General features: G+C 41.3%; 2 protein-coding genes across 4 annotated transcripts; one reads left to right on the forward strand and one right to left on the reverse strand.

Annotated features, from left to right (window-relative positions):
• The first annotated feature begins 2155 nt into the window (after positions 1-2155).
• Positions 2156-4275, forward strand: LOC147218994 (relaxin-3 receptor 1-like). Its single transcript, XM_086172692.1, has 3 exons — positions 2156-2598; positions 2724-3167; positions 3259-4275. Exons 1-3 carry the CDS (start codon positions 2383-2385, stop codon positions 3868-3870), a joined length of 1272 nt encoding a protein of 423 aa, XP_086028818.1. The 5' UTR covers positions 2156-2382; the 3' UTR covers positions 3871-4275.
• A 3933-nt stretch (positions 4276-8208) lies between these two features.
• sirt6 (sirtuin 6) lies at positions 8209-17479 on the reverse strand. Of its 3 annotated transcripts, XM_086172136.1 has the most exons (9): positions 17296-17479; positions 16219-16346; positions 13597-13779; positions 12449-12508; positions 11548-11643; positions 11385-11465; positions 10142-10265; positions 9474-9747; positions 8577-8781 (listed from the first exon to the last, which is right to left on the reverse strand). In XM_086172136.1, exons 1-9 carry the CDS (start codon positions 17359-17361, stop codon positions 8720-8722), a joined length of 1074 nt encoding a protein of 357 aa, XP_086028262.1. In that variant the 5' UTR covers positions 17362-17479; the 3' UTR covers positions 8577-8719. The 3 variants fall into 3 exon arrangements, with proteins under 3 accessions (XP_086028259.1, XP_086028260.1, XP_086028262.1); XM_086172133.1 differs by having other exon boundaries at positions 8209-9747; XM_086172134.1 differs by lacking the exons at positions 13597-13779; positions 16219-16346; positions 17296-17479 and adding an exon at positions 13201-13533 and having other exon boundaries at positions 8209-9747.
• Between the last annotated feature and the right edge of the window lie 9 nt (positions 17480-17488).

A 17488-nucleotide genomic window follows, 5' to 3' on the forward strand; every position in this document is an offset into this window, starting at 1 on the left:
ACTGAGTCAAAAATATGACGACACCAGGCCTCTGGAACCACTGGGTGGGGATGGTCGGAGGAGATGTCAAAGAGGAGAGCAGGACTACCTTCCTGCACGACCAAATTTTCTTTTTCACTTGGATATTTTGTTGTGGATAGTTAAATGAAAGGGCCAGCGGTAATCCAGCACAATCCATTTGTCTTTAGAAGAAGTTATATGAAGTCATGGCAAATGGAGTCAGGGGAAAGAGTTGGGGAAGTAGACTGAGGGCAGAGGCGCGTATTTGTGAGCAGCCGCAGAATGGTTTCGTGCCAAGAAAGAATACTACAGATGCAGTATTTGCTTTGAAAATGTTGATAGGGAAAGACAGAGAAAGTCAGAGGGGATGCATTGTGCCTTTGCAGATTGCAAAAAAAGCACACAACTGGGTGCCAAGGAACTGTGGTAGTGTCAAAGAAACCCTGGAGTGGCGGAGAGTATGTAAGACCAGTAAGGGACATGTATGAGAGCTGTGAGACAGTGGTGAGGTGTGCCACGAGTGTGACGGAGGAATTTAAGACGTAAGTGGGACTCCATCAGGGGTCAGCTCTGAGTCCATTCTTGTTTACAAGGGTGATGGACAGGCCGACACATGAGGTTAGACGGGAATCTCCATGGACTAGGATGGTTACAGATGACATTGTGATCTGTAGTGAGAGTACGGAACAGAGGAAAATCAAGAGAGGTGGACGTATGCCCTGGAAAGGAGAGGAATAAAAGTTAATCGCGGCAAGACAGAATATGCATGTGAATGAGGGGGATCCAAGTGTAATGGTGAGGCTACAGGGAAGAAATGTATTCAAGCAGGCTGGGATGAAAAAAGTGTCGGATGGGATGTGCGATAAAAGAGAATGAGCCAGAATGAAAGGAAAGGTATACAAGACAGTTGGTGAGACCAGCAATGTTTTCTAGACCGTGGCACAGAGGAAAAGACTTGACGCAGATCCGGAGGGTGCAGAGATGAAGATGTTGAGATTCTCTTTGGGAGCGACGAGGATGGAGAGGATGAGAATGAGTCCATCACAGGGACAGCCCGTGTTAGATGTTTTGGAGATAAAGTCAGACTGAGATAGTTTTGAAATGTTCAGAGGAGGGATAGTAAATGTATTGGTAGACAGATGTTTAGACTGGAAGTACAAGCAGGAGGCCTGGAGGAGGACCAAAGATGGGGTTTGTGGATGAAAGAATACATGAAGTTAATTGGAGCCGAAAGGAAAAGGAGAAAAGATGAAGTTTAGTATTGCATTGCTCTAACCGAACAGGCAACGTCCTCACATCCTACACATCAGAGGTTTTGTATTTGTGGACCTTTCTAAACAAAAATTCAGATAATAAAGTACGAAAACACATCTTACAGAAGTTCCCTCTCTCCCCCCTGTTTTCATCAGTTTGACACAATCAGAGAGCTATGTGAGCATTCATTTTCCAAACACTAGCATTCGCTGATACATGCAAATGCAAATCAAAATATAAATGGAAAGAAAAAGATGGAAAGAGAACACATTTCTTTCTGTCTCACTCGCTCTCTGTGGCTCATAATAGATGAAATGTCGTGTAAAATCCAGAACATCGCTCCTCTGATGTGCATCATCATCATCACACACACACACACACATACACACACACACACACACACATATATACACAACCTATCCTGAAAAATATCAGCCTTTATTTACGTCAGTCGCATGTGCCCTATATAAAATGTGATATGGGTTGGATGTCCGGGGGCTCGGGGCTGAGGGAGAATCAAAAGGATGAGATAATCAAAGAATTGCCAGCAGTGAATATTCAGACTGCTTTGAATCCTTAATGTATATATATATCTTCATTCATCTATTCAAGATGTTTTCAATGAATGAGCCCCCTGGATTATTACGCAGTTCCTTTGCCGCATCTCTATTGGTTGCCAGATGTTGCGCAAACGCGTGCCAGGAAGAAAAAAAAGTTTGAGGACTCCGAGAAAACAACAATTAACTTTCTTTGAATAACGGAAACACTGTGTGATGATACTAAACAGAGACCGAGGTGATGGAGGATGCTGTGCGTGTGTTGTCGGAGCCTCCAGTGCGCGCCGTGGAGAGACGGAGGGCAGTCGGACACTATAAAAGCCTCCGGATGTGCGCGTCCGTTTCAGAGGAGGAGGCTGCGGCATCGGCTCCGGTCTGCTCCTCGGGTGAACGAGAATTAAAATCCCTACTTGTTTTTTTTCTCAATCCAGTTACTATATTGTAAAAAACTGCGAAATGAAGGCAATCGAGTTCCTCGCATCCGCGCCTGCGCGCCCGCAGTTTGGAAGAGAGCGCGTAATCGGAGCCTGAGACCTCGTTTGGAGAGACTGAACCCTCCGCCTGCAGAAGCATGCAGAGCAACAGCAGCAGCGGCGGCGGCTCCGGAGCCCTCAGCTCCCCGAGTGTTTGCGGTGGCGAGGAGGATGAGCGTGAAATCTCCAAACTGGTCAACCCAACAGGAGCAGCTTCCAACCTGGCGGCTTTTAACCTCTCCCTGAACTGCTGGCTTCACATCCTCTCTAAGGAATCCTCCGTGGACCTCCACGGAGACAGCGCAAACCTGGCAGTAGGTTGATTTTTTTTTTAAAAGTTAAATGAGATTTTAAAAGCAGGAAGCCACCGGGACAGAAGGTCTTCCTCCATCTTGCACCATCTAATTTGACTCTAATGCGTTTTGTTTTTTCCTGTTAGATCCGGGTGCTCATCGCTCTGGTTTACCTGGTGGTCTGTATTCTTGGGCTGGTCGGTAACCTCCTGGCTCTCTTCCTGCTTCATTTCCGTCGCCGTGGCCACCACCACTCCTCCATCGACCTCTTTGTGATGAGCCTGGCTGTGACCGACCTCCAGTTTGTACTCACCCTGCCCTTCTGGGCCGTGGACACCGCGCTGGATTTCCGATGGCCCTTCGGCAGGATCATGTGTAAGACCGTGAGCTCGGTCACCACCATGAACATGTACGCCAGCGTCTTCTTCCTCACCGCCATGAGCGTGACCCGATACCACTCTTTGGTCACCTCTCTGAAGATCAGCAGCCCCAGGATCGCCGCCGCTCGAGCCAAGTGGGCCAGTTTAGCCATTTGGGTTGTGGCGTTGGTGGCCACGCTGCCTCATTCCTTCTACTCTACCACAGTCCAGGTTCATATAAGGACATTTTTCAAATTTGCTTTCCTTACAACACATTTTGCTTGTTTGTGGCCAATAACCTCTGATCTTCTTGTGTGGACAGGTGTCTGCTGATGATGAGTTGTGCCTTGTGAGGTTCTCCCAGTCCGATTCAGGCCACTGGGATCCCCAAGTCCTGCTCGGACTCTATCAAACACAGAAAGTGCTCCTGGGATTTGTCGTACCCTTAATAATCATCAGCGTGTCCTACCTCCTGCTCCTGAGGTTCCTCCTGAGCCGGCGCATTGTAGGCAGCGTGGTCAGAGAGAGTAACGCCGAGAGGTCGGAGTATGAGAAGGGCCGCCACCGCCGCCGCTCAAAAGTCACCCGCTCTGTCACCATCGTAGTCCTGTCCTTCTTCCTCTGCTGGCTGCCAAACCAGGCTCTCACCCTGTGGGGAGTTTTGATTAAGTTCGACCTGGTGCCCTTCAGCAAGGCCTTCTACAACACGCAGGCCTACGCCTTCCCCCTGACTGTGTGTCTCGCTCAGGCCAACAGCTGCCTCAACCCGGTGCTCTACTGCCTGATTCGCAAGGAGTACAGAGCTGGACTGAAGGAGCTTCTCCTCAGAGTGTCTCGCTCGGCACGAAACGTTTTCACTCGTGCTCTAAGAGGGAGGAGGGTGGAAGAGGCACCACCCAACTTGGTTATGATTCACAAAGACAGTGATTTGTGACTGACTCATTCAATCAAGGAGAATTCTCCTTTATGAGTCAATGCTACATACTGCACATTCAGTTGCTGGTACAATCTTCATCAAACCATGTAGTCGCTGAAGAATGTGATCTTTTTGATTTTCCAATGAGGCACTCGCGCAGCTTTACGATGACGAGTAAAGAACATTATGTCCTTCTATATAGATGTGTGTGAAATTTGTTACTTGTTCAGGCTGATTTTCATCACACACCTCCTCACTATGACCGTCACCGAACTGTACTGTGTGTGTAATTCTCTTTAAGCGGCATCTGATGCAGTTATGAAGCCATTTCACAAACCTCTTGTGTCTGCATTGCTGTATCACTGTGATATTTCCCGTGACGACATGTAATTTCAGATTAAAATAAAGTGAGCACTCCAAAAAGATTGTGATGTTTGTGTGACATCAATATTCTCTGTGTTTTCTGACTCATTAGCTGTATCACACCAGAGACAGCTGAGAAACGTGAGTTGCACAAAAGCTGCTCTGTGCCGTTTTATGCCCTTTTGCAACCTTTAAAATCTGAATATGGATAATGATCTTCAGCCTTGCTAGAGACAGGGGCTGATATGTAAATTTTACACACACACACACACTAACACAAATTTGTAGCAAATCTATTGTGAGCAATCAGGTGGTAATTACTTGTCCTATCAGAGTCCCAGCTTTTTTCAGCATGTCTCTATGGGGGAGATGGTTGTGTAGCCCAAACAGAAAGAGCATTCGGGAGACCGTATTTATGGGATGAATGTATGACACACATTGCACGGTGACAACCTGCAGGTAGTCTATTGTTACACCTATTGAATGCATACCTTCCCTCAGTGAACTGACTTATGGATTATCTGTGCTCTGACCAGCCATGAAATCACTGGCTATGGTCAATTTTAATTCAGGTCCCACCAACAGATGCCCGCATGGGAACATTCACAACACGCATAACAAGTACAACGGCCGAAAAACCAAAATGCTGGATTCGAGGTAAATATCTTCTGAGAACTTTTCAAATCTGTGGGCTCTGCCCTGCACAAGCACAAATTTGTCAGCAAAAAACTGAAAGGCCACTTGAGGATTTAAAAGAAAAAATGCATTCATAACATCTTCTGTGTTTGTTGGTAGAGGAAAGTGTCGAGTCTCTCAAGTCGCAAGGACACTCATCGTGTTACAGGTGTTAGAGTCATTTATATTGCGTGTTGTTTTTTTAATCAGCTTTGGTGATGGCAACTTAATTAAAATAATCCTCCCCTGTATGTTAATTTACAGCCACTCATGGATTGACCTTACATTGACCACGAAGAAAGTGTTTCAGATAAAGAATATAAAGCAGTATAACCAACTCGGTCATAGCCAAGTGCCACAGTCAATCACACAGAAAGGTGAGGTGCAATAAAGACAGTGTTCATCACCCAGGCAGGTGATGGCAGGCACTAATGAAAAAATAAAAAAGAAGACAAAAACAAAATCTATGTGGTGATATTCAGATGAGAATCAGACGTGATGAATGCAAACTATAAATATGCTGACATTTTTCATGCATTTTGAAAGACCATTTGGACGTGGGCAGCAGTAGTCTGGAAATCAAAACGTATAAGACCCTTGACAACGTTTGAATTCCAAACAGAGCAGAAAGCTCATTTATAGTTCACACAACATGCGTGCCTTCAGCCCAGCTGATAAAGAAACACTGATATGTCAGTGCAGCTGTAGTCATCAAACACAGCAAGAGCCCAGGTGTGTTTGTGTGTGTTTGCGCCTGCCACGAGACATCAAGTTTGACAGTGAGAATGTTCAAGGGAGGATTTTGGAGGTTATAGGTTTTATTCTTTCAAAGATGGTAAATCTAGCAATGAATAGAGGTCAAATGAGTGAATCAAAACTCAAAGTGCTTATAGCGACCCGCTGATTGGGAGAATGAAGTTGACTCCAAGTGGTGATTATAACGTGAAGACTGTCAAAAACCTAAGCGGACAAAGCACCTGAAGGACATGTATTAATGAATTAATTCCATTGTCAAGATTGAACCTTGATACCCCTAATTTTTCCAGGGACGTATTCAAATTCAGTTTCTAATCACATAGACATAGTGAGAAAGGTGGACAATCTGTTCTTATGAGAGGCTAACTACCTTTCTTTCCATTTAAAGGTTTACTGGCACATGATCAGACTTAAAAATGGTTTGATTTATGGGGAATATTTTAATAGCTCAAACTGCATGAAAAAGCCCTGCTCACACCAGGATTTGAATCTGGCAAAGCACTCGGTGCAGGGTCCCGCCTCTGGCTATGGAGCACCACAATTTGGGACAAATGCACACACGGGCACCTGTGATGGGAAGATAAGCAAGCAAGATAAAGTAAATGTTTCCAGTGGTGCAGTGCATATTGTGCCAGACCAACACACCTGAAGAACTAACATCCCTTTTCTGGAGAATAATGACTCTCAATGATTGTGGCTGTGAATGTAGATGTGGTAATTAGTGGTGTTTTGCAGCTCATATCAGTTTCATTGCAATTATATTAAAGTGTGTTAATTGAAAGAGCACAAAATGTTTCTTATTTTTAGGATTTAAGTATTCCCCCATAATTGATCTGCTCAATTTTCCAAAAAAAAAACTGTCATCCAGCCTATTTCTGCTAACTGTAAGACGCCGGTGAAAAGAATCTATATATCTCATGGAGTCTACCTGCCATTAACATAGACCTTCTTTCAGTTAAATCTGGAAATAGCTGAAACTCGGGGTCTAACTTAAAACATCTAAACACTTTGAAAAAGTATTACACATACTTATATGAACATTTGACTTCACTCCAAAGGAAACCTTCGGCGCTTTTGTCCTTGCTCTTGTGATGGGTCCGTTTTTAATTACAGCACTAGTTAATATGGACTGTAGGGTTTCAGCCCTCAGCAAACATAAGAGAATGACACTATTCTAATCACAAAAGCAAAACTGACAGTTGGCACACAACTGAACACGAATTTCTTTCAAAAACCCATCATGTAGAGATAATATGCCCTTTAAAAAATATTAGCTAATACATAAAGATAAGTGATTACAAATATTTCTTGACAATGCAAACTATTCAAAACGATGTGCAACGGGTGAATCATCTTATCTCCTTTTACTTCTTTTGTCTCTCCATGTATGTTTGCAGCACCATGACAGTAACGGTAATTACCATTGTACTTTTTTCCTTTTGGATGTCTTGCAGAAAATGTTAAGACAGTTTGCAGCCAATATTTATGACCCTCCAATATTCTCTTTACACCCACTGTCCTGTATTCACTGGCAGATGTTCTCGTATGCAAGTAGGGTGATCTATTCGCTGCACGAGCCGCTACTCAACTCTGATGTAGACTTTCAATCTCTTTGCTCTAACTCGGTTGCTGATTGGCTTCTTATGGAAAAGCTCAAGAAACTGTTGTCATGCCAACATTCTCTGATTTGGGTTCTGAGTATCCTTCCTGACTTCTGGTTAGTTCTGACTTAGCAGCAGTGAGAGGGACCTTTACGTCACGACAGAATTTCCGACTTTTGTGTATGAGAAACTTACCAAGCTCAACATATACATTGATATAAAGGACATTTGAAGAGATGGGTGCATTTTCTCAGATGCATTTTCTCAGATACAGTGGTGACGAACTGAATTTATCTCCTGATCTTTAAATTTGTCTGAAAATGTCTTCATGGCCACGAAAACTCATGCCTGTTCCCAGGTATTTTGTTCTGCCTCACTCCAACAGATGCAGAAAATTATATAAAAAATAAAAAAAAAAGAAGAATCAGAGATTTTTTGGGAGGAGGTAGAGCAATCCTCTTTAGAACCAAACAATCCTGGTTCAATTCCCGGCTCCTCCTCGTGTGTAAAAGTGATATTGAGCAAAACTGAACCCCTAAATGCTCCCCTGGCGCTGGTGGACAGCAACCTACTGCTCATGGTTCATCCACAGTGGGTTAATTGCAGAGAACAAATTTCCCCACGGTGATTAAGGAAGGATAAATTATTAAGTTGGTCACTTTTTAATGTGTAACATTATTCACCTCTAGTTAATAAATAAAAAACAAGTTGGAAAGCAGGAATGTTTAGCTCATTCTTAATTTAGAGACATTCATGGTCATCTGTTTCAAAAGCCGGAGGCACCTTACTTTACTGACACTAACAAATGCCATCGTCACAAATGGAACAAAGTGTACAAATATCCGACAAGCAGCACAATGTTGGCAGAAGAAATAATTCTAAAACACCTGTGGCCCCATTGGCCATCATTTGATTTAAGAGTTTATGCTTTTAAAAGAAAGAAATAATGGATGGAAACTGGTAAGTTGGGGCATGTTTATTGGGTGGATCCCAACATGTGCTGGGCCATCTTCATCCTCTTCTGGATGAAAAATAAATGTTCATTTCCTTAGCAGAGCTGTGAAACATGAAACAGCACACAGCTCGGGTGTGTGTTTGTGTGTAAACACATGGAGGTCAACAAATAACTTATTGAATTATTGCATAAACACGTCTGTATATATCTAACAGAAAAACCTTTCAGAATTTCATTTACCTGAGATAAAACTGATCATGGTCCGTCTACAGTAAATAAAGCAGCGGGTGCTTATTTTGTGCTAAATAACAAAAAAAGATTGTATCTGATTCATTTTATGAATAAAAAAAGAAGCAGTTTAACCAGTTTTGTTTTTTGCTTTTTACAGCTCAGAATATTGTGTATTGGCCATATGATTTAGCAAAATCTCTGCACTGTTGAAGTGACATGAAGTGAGTCCAGCTGCAGGGAGGTTGGGTCTTTCCTCATCAAGGCTGCTTGAAGAACTCTGAACATTTCAGCGGCAGAGCGATTCGTCCGCTATGACTGATTTCACCGTTTCTCGCTTATTTGAGCGCTGATGTTGAATTGTTTTCCAAAACCACCCACTGCCATGTAGAGGCTTAGATCAATCAGAATGAAGTTCATCAGATACCTTTCATTGGGAAAAATTGTACTGAGGAGCCTGTACTTGCATTATCTGGCTGATGATAATTGGAGTATGGTTAAAAAGAAAGATTTAATAAGGTGCACAATCCTGACTTACCATATTAAACGCTTCATTTTTAACCGTGCCCATTTCGCTGTCCTATTAATGATGCAGTTCATTGTTAAGTCATCTGACGCATCCAGATCCTCGTAGATCACGGGCGCGGGAGAAAAACAGACATCCCAGTCTGCACGCAGGTCAGTGTATCGTGTTACCCAGGACTTGAGATCAAAACATCCAACATCCAAGTGGAGTAGTGTGACCTCTTTAGCCTCGACAAGTCAACACGCAGTCCACGGGCTGTGTCCTCTCTGGATTAGTGTCATGTTGCTGCTCGTCGTGGACGTGACGTTAGAGCCGTGAATTGTGGGAATTTAAAAGAAAAAAAAAAAAACTGCGCCCGCCTGAGAGGAATTCATGTGCCAGAGGTTAGCCTGCAACCTCGGCGGTGCCGATCGACCTGGCCGCCCGCAGTCACGAGGGTGCGAGGACTGTTTCTCGACAAGGTGGTATTGCGATATAAAGACCTGAGGCTATTTTTCGTCACTCCCTAGAGGACAGTCTGCTCGCTCCCTCTTCACTGAAAGCGTCTCTTCCTTGACTTTCTCGCTGTCAGTTAAATGTGTTGCTTCCCTTTTCCTTTCCTCCTTAATAAGGTCTCTTTCAACCTTCACCTCTGCAGAAACTTCGTTTTGTGGTTTGGTATCGGAGGAAGCTGAGGAGGTCTCGCAGATAGTCGGTCCCTCCCACTTTGGAATTTCCAGTCCCAGGTGTTCCATTAGCTGCTTCATGACCTCATCCACGTAACCATTGATACGCAAGTGTGCATGCTTGTCCTAAGATGCAGGAAATTGGTCAGGAAATAAAGAGCAGGATATCTTGCAATAATTCCTTCAGTGCAATAATCCACATTCAATGTTAGTACTGTATAGTGCAGCTATCTGGAAGATATATATATTTTCTTTTATTTATTTTTTCTTTCTCCATATACTTGTATATACTTTATATTTCTATTTAGATTTTTCAATAATGGCGCTTATATTCTATCGTGCACGCTTGAGTAGGAGCTGCTGTGACCAAAAGCAATTTTCCCAAATCATTCTAATTCTAGCAAACTCTGCTGAGAGGACAAATTTTTGCCATATTTTGGCGAATGAAATCAACTCATCATACTTTCTAAGATTCAATCTTGTACACAATTACTGTTAATGAATTGGAAATGAGACTTACATGCTTGGTGGGCTGCAGGTTAACTATGACCACTTTACCGCCCTTGCGTTTGGTAAGGAGTGGAAGGTCTCCACTTGGTTTGATCTGCATCGAGGTGCCCAGTGTCAGTGCTAGATCAGCTTGTCTGGGGGAACAGAAATTAATCATATCACTAATGCATCTGTCTTTTGAGTATGTTGGTCAAGTTAAGCACTTGTGAGGCAAGAAAGGATGCCTTGTTGCCCAATGCTAGCTTTTTTTTTATAAAAAAAAAAAAAAAGAGAAAAAACAAAATGTATGTTAATGTGTTCTACAGTGAACTGGTCAGATCAGGCTAATGCTTTGTCTTGTCCATATTCATGAATCCTCATTCAAATGAGTCTTTACTGTTTCAAGATGTAGCTGCTCCTGCTGTTTGACCTGTGCCAGAGGACTAATAGGAGCACTTGTGACAAACCCACTTGCAAGGCAAATTGCAATATCTTGCTGTTAAGAAGCTACTAGTACCCCAGACAACAAGGATCACTAAAGTAAGCTATGATTTGGCCATTTGTTGGCATCTTGTGTGTCTAATGGCAACATCAGCTTCCAGGAGAAACCTTTGCCTTATGAGGTCTGTCATACATATGTCATATGAAAATAAACAAACATTTTGTTCAACTTGATACCTTTTAGGTATACAAGTAATTAGTAAGTGTCCAACAGTTGGGGCTAAACATCTATTTGTTATTTATATGGTTCGGAATAATGTATTTGGGTCACTGATAGTATAGTATAGTGCATGTAAGTATCGTATAAGTATACCAGTACGACTAAGACAGAAATCACACACATGCACGCACGCACGCACGCACACACACACACACACACACACCCACCCACCAGCAATACATGCACGCATACGCAGACACAGATGCATACACACTAGTGTAAGTGTGTTTGTGTAAAGACAGATTTAAAAGATAGCTGTGACAGGAAACAATAGGAAAAAGACCAATTGGGGCAAAATTGAAGCTGACAAATGTCTTTTTAACACATCACGGGTTTTTAAAAAGATGTTCTTCCTTCACAGTGAAAAATAAAACAAAAAAAAGAATTCTCCTGGAAATACAAACAATGTATTCCAGAATTAATGGATAAGCCAGAGGAAATCAAGGTAGACAAGAGGAAAAAGAAATCAATAAAAAAAAGCAACTCAATCAATTCAACCGATCAATGCTTCAAATGTAGAATGTTAAATGAGCAAAACCCACACTGGTCTTACCTGCTTGCACTGTCTGCTTTGTTTAAATCTTTGTCAGGTAGGGCATCCTCCCAGTCCAGTATAGTGCTAATCAGCTTCCCTCTGATGCAGGAAAGAAGGCACGCTGGGAAATGGCGGAACAACACCACATCTTTCAAAATTCAGGCATCCAGGCGCCAATTACCTGCAGGCCCTGAGTCCCCGGGAGCGAACCACATCACAGTAACGTCCTGTCGGTTTCAGTCCCATCACACCTATCACCTTTTCCCGGACAAACTGCCTGCAAAACCGCATATCCAGAATGGCTCTTTCATCACTTAAGGGTTACCGTTACAGATGAAAACCAAAATTTCAATTCGCTGGCTCGCGACCTTGCGTATCACCATTTCCTGTTCAAACATGGGGAACTCTTAAAAAGGGAACCTGAAAAAGATTTATACAGAATAAAAGACAGAAACACGCTTCTCCTGCATTCTCTGGCTATTTAAAACTTTTTATAAAGGATCCTGTTCCTTTGTGTACTAAAAGTAATCAAAACCCTGCAGGTTGTTGGAGAAATGTGAACTCACTGGCGTGCTCTTTGAGTCATTGGGTAATGAGTGAATGAAAGGGTTCAAAATTAGACTGTGAGATTGGACTTGAAAAAAGGAACACTTGGCAGCAACGTGAAGGAGTTCTTTACCCAATTTCTTAGTAAGAATGACAGGAGTTCAAACCAGGGAAAGTTCTGCTACGAGTTCAAAAACTCCAGAGATTTCTTTCAATGCATCTGAGCAATTATTTAGACGGGCGCTGACTTCATTTTGAGCTAAACCCAATCATGTTTCCTCTCCTGCTGACAATGTTCTTTTAATCAAAAATGTCAAGTGATCTCTGAAAACTGCAGAGCCCACAGAAAGTGAACATTTCTTCAGGGCACTTGTGTCAAAGAAGTGGGTAAAATCATATTCGGTATGAGTTGCCGAACAGTTACGGTGAGTCAAACACGTGTCTTATGTTGTTGGTGTTTCCTTTGTTCCTCGACTGGGGAAACAGTGGCGGCTGGATTTGTAAAGTTTGAGCATTTGGTGTGGGTACAAACATACCTGCAGCACTTCTCACACTCCTCCACGAACATGTTCCCATGAAGCTCTGATAACTTATCCCTGTAAGGGAGAGTGGAGAGTTAAGATAACAAATCAGATATAAAATTATTAATCTTAATGTCACAAGTCTCCATTGACAACATTTCTGCATCTTCCCTGACAGTCACAGTCAAAATACAATAATGAATAGTCTGAGTGTTGGTTTTATTTCTTTATCTCCAAGGCAGCTGCTCGACCGATGTAAATCACTGGTTAGTCTGCATTTTTAGTGCTTTCCTCAGACACATTTAGTAACACACATTTTGCTGTTCTAGATAAGAAAAAGGCAGGACAAAAATGTATACTTCTAGGTAGAAGAAGAGGTGAGATAAGGTTACAGGCTGGATTTATTGGATTCAATGCCTCAGGTCACTGAAAATTGACAGGGTAATCCAGAGTGAAGCAGAATATCTCCTTTTGACGAAGTGCTATTTTAAACTATTACAGGGATCCTGTTTTGTTATTGCAGCTAGAACAAAGCAACAATTTTATGTTCAATTAACTTCATTCAAATACATCTTTTGGAAATCACAACTGGTCCTAAGACAGAAATGATTTTCTGAATCATGATTACACAGGCAACACAGTCATGTGATTTAACAGAATAGCTCCAGCAACATTTTAGCTTCTTTCAGTTCTTTAAAACAGAGCAAGATAAACTGACATGAGGGGTCAACTAATTGCCTGTTTATGCTTTTCCATGAGTTCCTTACGTAACAATGAATATGACTGCAAATATCATCACTTCTCCTCCTTTTTTGACATTTTTTTCCATTTGACCATTGCTATCTGGCTCATGGGTAAGATGTTGTTTTTTTGTTTCCTCTGTATGATGGTCACCTTTTCTGTCACAGTAAGAATATTGACAAACAAAAATACAGTGCATTACATTCTCCTCGAAACAATTAATCAAAACACAGGAAATGCCAGAAAACATTGTGTAATTGGTAAAAAACTTTTACAACTATTCATTTGATGTGCAACGCCTCACTCTCAGCGAGCAAAGGAAACAGGTGATTGTTGGAGAAATGATTTTTTGTTAGTGTCTTGAGCTGACAATCATGTTGACAAGCTGATGGTAGCACAAAGGGACGAAGGTTTAAAATTACCTAGGAAAGCCAGAGCGGACATGCAGGCCGTCTACATTCTGGCTGATGAGATACTTTAGGTATCCAGCCCTCTGTAGCCCCAACAGAGCCATGTGAGTCAGGCTTGGTTGGGCATCCTCAAATGTTGTTTCAAAGTGAGGTGACTCACCCTTTTCTTCCAGTGTCCACACACCTTTTGGACCCCTGAAAGTGATATAAGTTGCGATTTTTAAACACGGGCATTGAGGCATGCAATAGAACATTTGCGTCAGTCCTTTTCAAAACTGTACAATAGATCTAATAAATAAATAAATAAAAACTTTGTTCACAAGTGAAGTACAGTTTAGAGAGGCGAGGTCATATTTGAAATGTCATTATAAACTGTTTAAATGCCTGAAATAGTTTTCAATTGGTGGTTTTTGGAAACAAATACCTCAGAGGAAAGGATACAAATACCTCAGATCTTAATTTTTGTTAACCAGTCAACACTGGATGTCTAAAAGAACAAACACAGCAGTGCTGTCAGTGCTTGCAACGTCACACTCCCTAACAGTTGCAAGGTACTGTGAAAACACATCTTGCATCAAAGAGAGGTGACACAAGGCGACGTATCACCTGAATGCACAACAGCCTCACGTATTTGTTTCCATCTTGAGCTAACAGCCACCATCTCTTAGACCAGCAGAGGAGAAAGGGGCTCAATACCAGGGAAAAGATGTGACAGGATATGAAAAAAACCTCTGCATTGTTAAAACTCAGATCAACATAATTTGGTGGTTTAGATAGAAATTACAGGACCTAAAATGCTGTAGTCTACTGGGACATGTTTGTCTGATTGTGTTTATGTGGCAGGCGATGTGAATATAAATTTTGCCAGTAGGCCTGATGTGGATGCCAGAACCTTGACTTTAATGATATTTCTATCCAAGGCCGATTTCCTCTGGGATGGATACAGTATTTCTGATCATCTCTGAGTGACAGGGCGACTAATGAAATATTAAGCAGCCCTTGTTCCCCATCTAACATCTGCATCTATGTGTAACTCCAACAGGGAAATTCTATCATTCACACCAGAATTGTGTAATTAATTGTCAAAAGATCTGTATTTTATGGAACCATGGTTAGTTACTTGGGGAGGAAAAAAAAGCATTTTCTTTGCATTTAAAAAACGTATTCCTACCCTGTCACAGGGGAAGACGAAGTAGTAAGACTTTATTTGTGTGTGTCACTTTGATAGGAGGAATTGTGAACATTTAGCTCCTCCATCTGCTCAGTCTGTGCTACTACAAGAGAAGCTGTAAACCCATATTCACATTTAGATCCATCACATGGTGTTTGTTAACCAGGAAACAAAAGAGAAATTTAGATATTGGATAGATATAAGACAAGGGGCAGATGACATGTTAGTGGTTGACATTCAACCATCACATGGTTAAATGTAAGCTTGAATAATAATGCAACCTAATTCAAAGCATTGTTTGTGTGACTAGTAAGTTGCGAATCCATAAAAATAAGGTCATTGTTGTAGGTTAAAGCAGAGGTCCCCTAGCCCGGTCAATCAGTTTTTCATTCGACCTTTTGGATCTCATTTTGAAAAATAACAGTTTCTGATTTCGCCTTACTGCTGCACTCAATATTTTAATTGCCTAATAAGACATGTAATCATTGTCTTTAGGTTAAATATTGTGAACTGACAAAAGTTTTAATTATTTGAACACTTGCGCCTCTAACCGGTCCGTGGAAACATTTTCATGTATAAAAGTGGCCCCCGATACAAAAAAGTTGGGGACCACTGGGTTGAAGAATATCAACAGACAAAGGGTCATTTCACATCTATCCCACGGTGACATGAAATTAACAAAATAATAGTAGTAAAGCACACATTTAACAGTAGAGTGCAAAATCAACATTTTCAAAGAGCACACAGATACAATTTGCTGGTAAATAAGTCAAAGGTTTGATTGTGTCGAGGTTGCTCATCCTTTCTCAGATAATTTTGTTAATGAACTTTCTTAAGGCTAAATCTGACTGTCTGTCATCTGCCTGGGTTTGTAGCAGCACTGAGAGCAAGGGATTAAAAGTCAATACCAAAATCATCAAGGGGTGATAAGCGGCTACCATTATGGTGGATGTCTTGGTATTCTTACCAACTATCAAATGTGGAGGTTGGAGTTTACTGAATTTTATGCATGAATTTATATGAAAATACATGTAGTGTTGGGTAGTAGTATTTCAGCTAAAAAATATGTGAAGGAAACCAAACACATGAAAGTGCCCATTGTACAATACAATATTGTTAAGAGACAAGACGAACTGTATATTAAGTGTTTTTTCTTAGGAGGGCCTTTCATGCAAATATAATTTCAATATCTACAATATTGTCCAGGGGTCGTCGCTAATAACATTTTCATGAAGAATCAAACATTGAATATTACCACTGCAGCACTGAAGAGAAAACTACAAAAAAAACAACAGTACAACCAATCTTACAATAAGATTTGACTGCATAAACACAGGGATTATTGCTAAGAATTGGATTTTAATGTCTATATAAGAGAATCAATTCTTCCTGGTAAGACTCAAAGTTGTAAACGACTGAGCGACATGTGTGAAAAGTTAATTTAAAAAATCTGAGGGGCTCACCTGAAATCGGGGATCCCCACCGAGGTGCTGATTCCTGCTCCAGAATGAACAACCAGGAACTGAGATTCTTTTATCAACTGAGCAAGAGTTTCCACTTTTGCTTTCAACTCCTCTGGACTATCAAATGACTGTGTGTAAATAGAAACATTTCAACAGTCAGTTTTCAAAGATCTCTATGGAGGCTGTCAGTCATCCAGGTCATGGTTAATTCTTGTTGAAATCTTTTCATGGCAGCTGCACTTGAATTTCTTCCTTTGAACACGTTTTATTTATCTGAGGCTTCTTCTGTAAGGATGGACTATGGGGAGTTTTCTGTGAATCAATGCCAGGGTTTGAGGACAGGTCTAAGTTGCGATAGCTTATGTTAATGAGAGTTCTCTTGCTGAAACTAAGATTGAATGGTTGTTATTTTTTTATTATTATTTATGGAGCTGTTGTTGGAGGGAACAAAAGTAAAAATTCTAAGGATTTGTCAGAGTGTTAATACATTTGTTGATTATATGGCCGATTAAAATGTGTACAAACAAAATCTTGACAAAACTGCTTAAGTATTCTGTTTTAAAAATTGTATATCAAAACCCCTAATAGAGCAAACGAGAGCCTGATCAGGGGACTGCACTTTGTGGTGACCTTCTTTTAAAATAAACATTTCTCACTTTGTTTTCCACCTCACACATCTGTGTCGTATAAATGATTGCTTGTTAAGTTACAGTTACTTAGACAAGCACATGTAAAGTTTGAGTCCCCGTGTTTTCATAATCAGAAATACTTTATTGATCTCGGTGGAAATTCAGCTACATTCTAGATCATACAAGAGCATGATAAACTTGAAAAATTAAAACGAACAGAATATATTGTAGGGGTTATAACCTATTCCAGTTCAGTCAAGCACCGACTCGACCTGGTGATTTCAAGAGAATAATTTGCAGCATATTTACCGTCACATACACAAATTTATAACGACAAAACGAGTCGAAGCAGTTTAAAAAGCGGTCATGATCCAAGCATTGTAGGCTAACCTGCTAGCCATAGCTTGTTGTTTAAAACAAATCTAATATGCCATCGGCTAAGATTTACCTCTGCAAGTCCGCAGACTCCTTTGTTTTCATAATGTGAAAGTCCAGCAGCATAATTTACGGACATTGCTGCAGTTGGTATAGTTTCTTTGATAAGACGTTACAGGCTGCAGAGGAAAGGATCTGGTCAAAGCACAACTCAATGTTGTCTGACGTCATCCGTGTGGGACAGCAAATGTTGCATTCGTGGGGGA

The sequence above is a fragment of the Fistularia commersonii genome, chromosome 25 (assembly GCF_037954325.1).
Source record: "Fistularia commersonii isolate RoL2024-O1a breed Wild chromosome 25, RoL_Fcom_v1.0, whole genome shotgun sequence".
Taxonomy (NCBI): domain Eukaryota; kingdom Metazoa; phylum Chordata; class Actinopteri; order Syngnathiformes; family Fistulariidae; genus Fistularia; species Fistularia commersonii.

Coding starts and splice junctions, on each gene's coding strand:
- LOC147218994 (XM_086172692.1), top strand. CDS start 2,383: ATGCAGAGCAACAGCAGCAGCGGCGGCGGCTCCGGAGCCCTCAGCTCC. Junction 2,599..2,723: donor GAGACAGCGCAAACCTGGCA/GTAGGTTGATTT, acceptor TTTTCCTGTTAG/ATCCGGGTGCTCATCGCTCT. Junction 3,168..3,258: donor TCTACTCTACCACAGTCCAG/GTTCATATAAGG, acceptor TTGTGTGGACAG/GTGTCTGCTGATGATGAGTT.
- sirt6 (XM_086172136.1), bottom strand. CDS start 17,361: ATGTCCGTAAATTATGCTGCTGGACTTTCACATTATGAAAACAAAGGA. Junction 13,780..16,218: donor GTGGGGATCCCCGATTTCAG/GTGAGCCCCTCA, acceptor TATCACTTTCAG/GGGTCCAAAAGGTGTGTGGA. Junction 9,748..10,141: donor ACCTGCAGCCCACCAAGCAT/GTAAGTCTCATT, acceptor CCTGCATCTTAG/GACAAGCATGCACACTTGCG.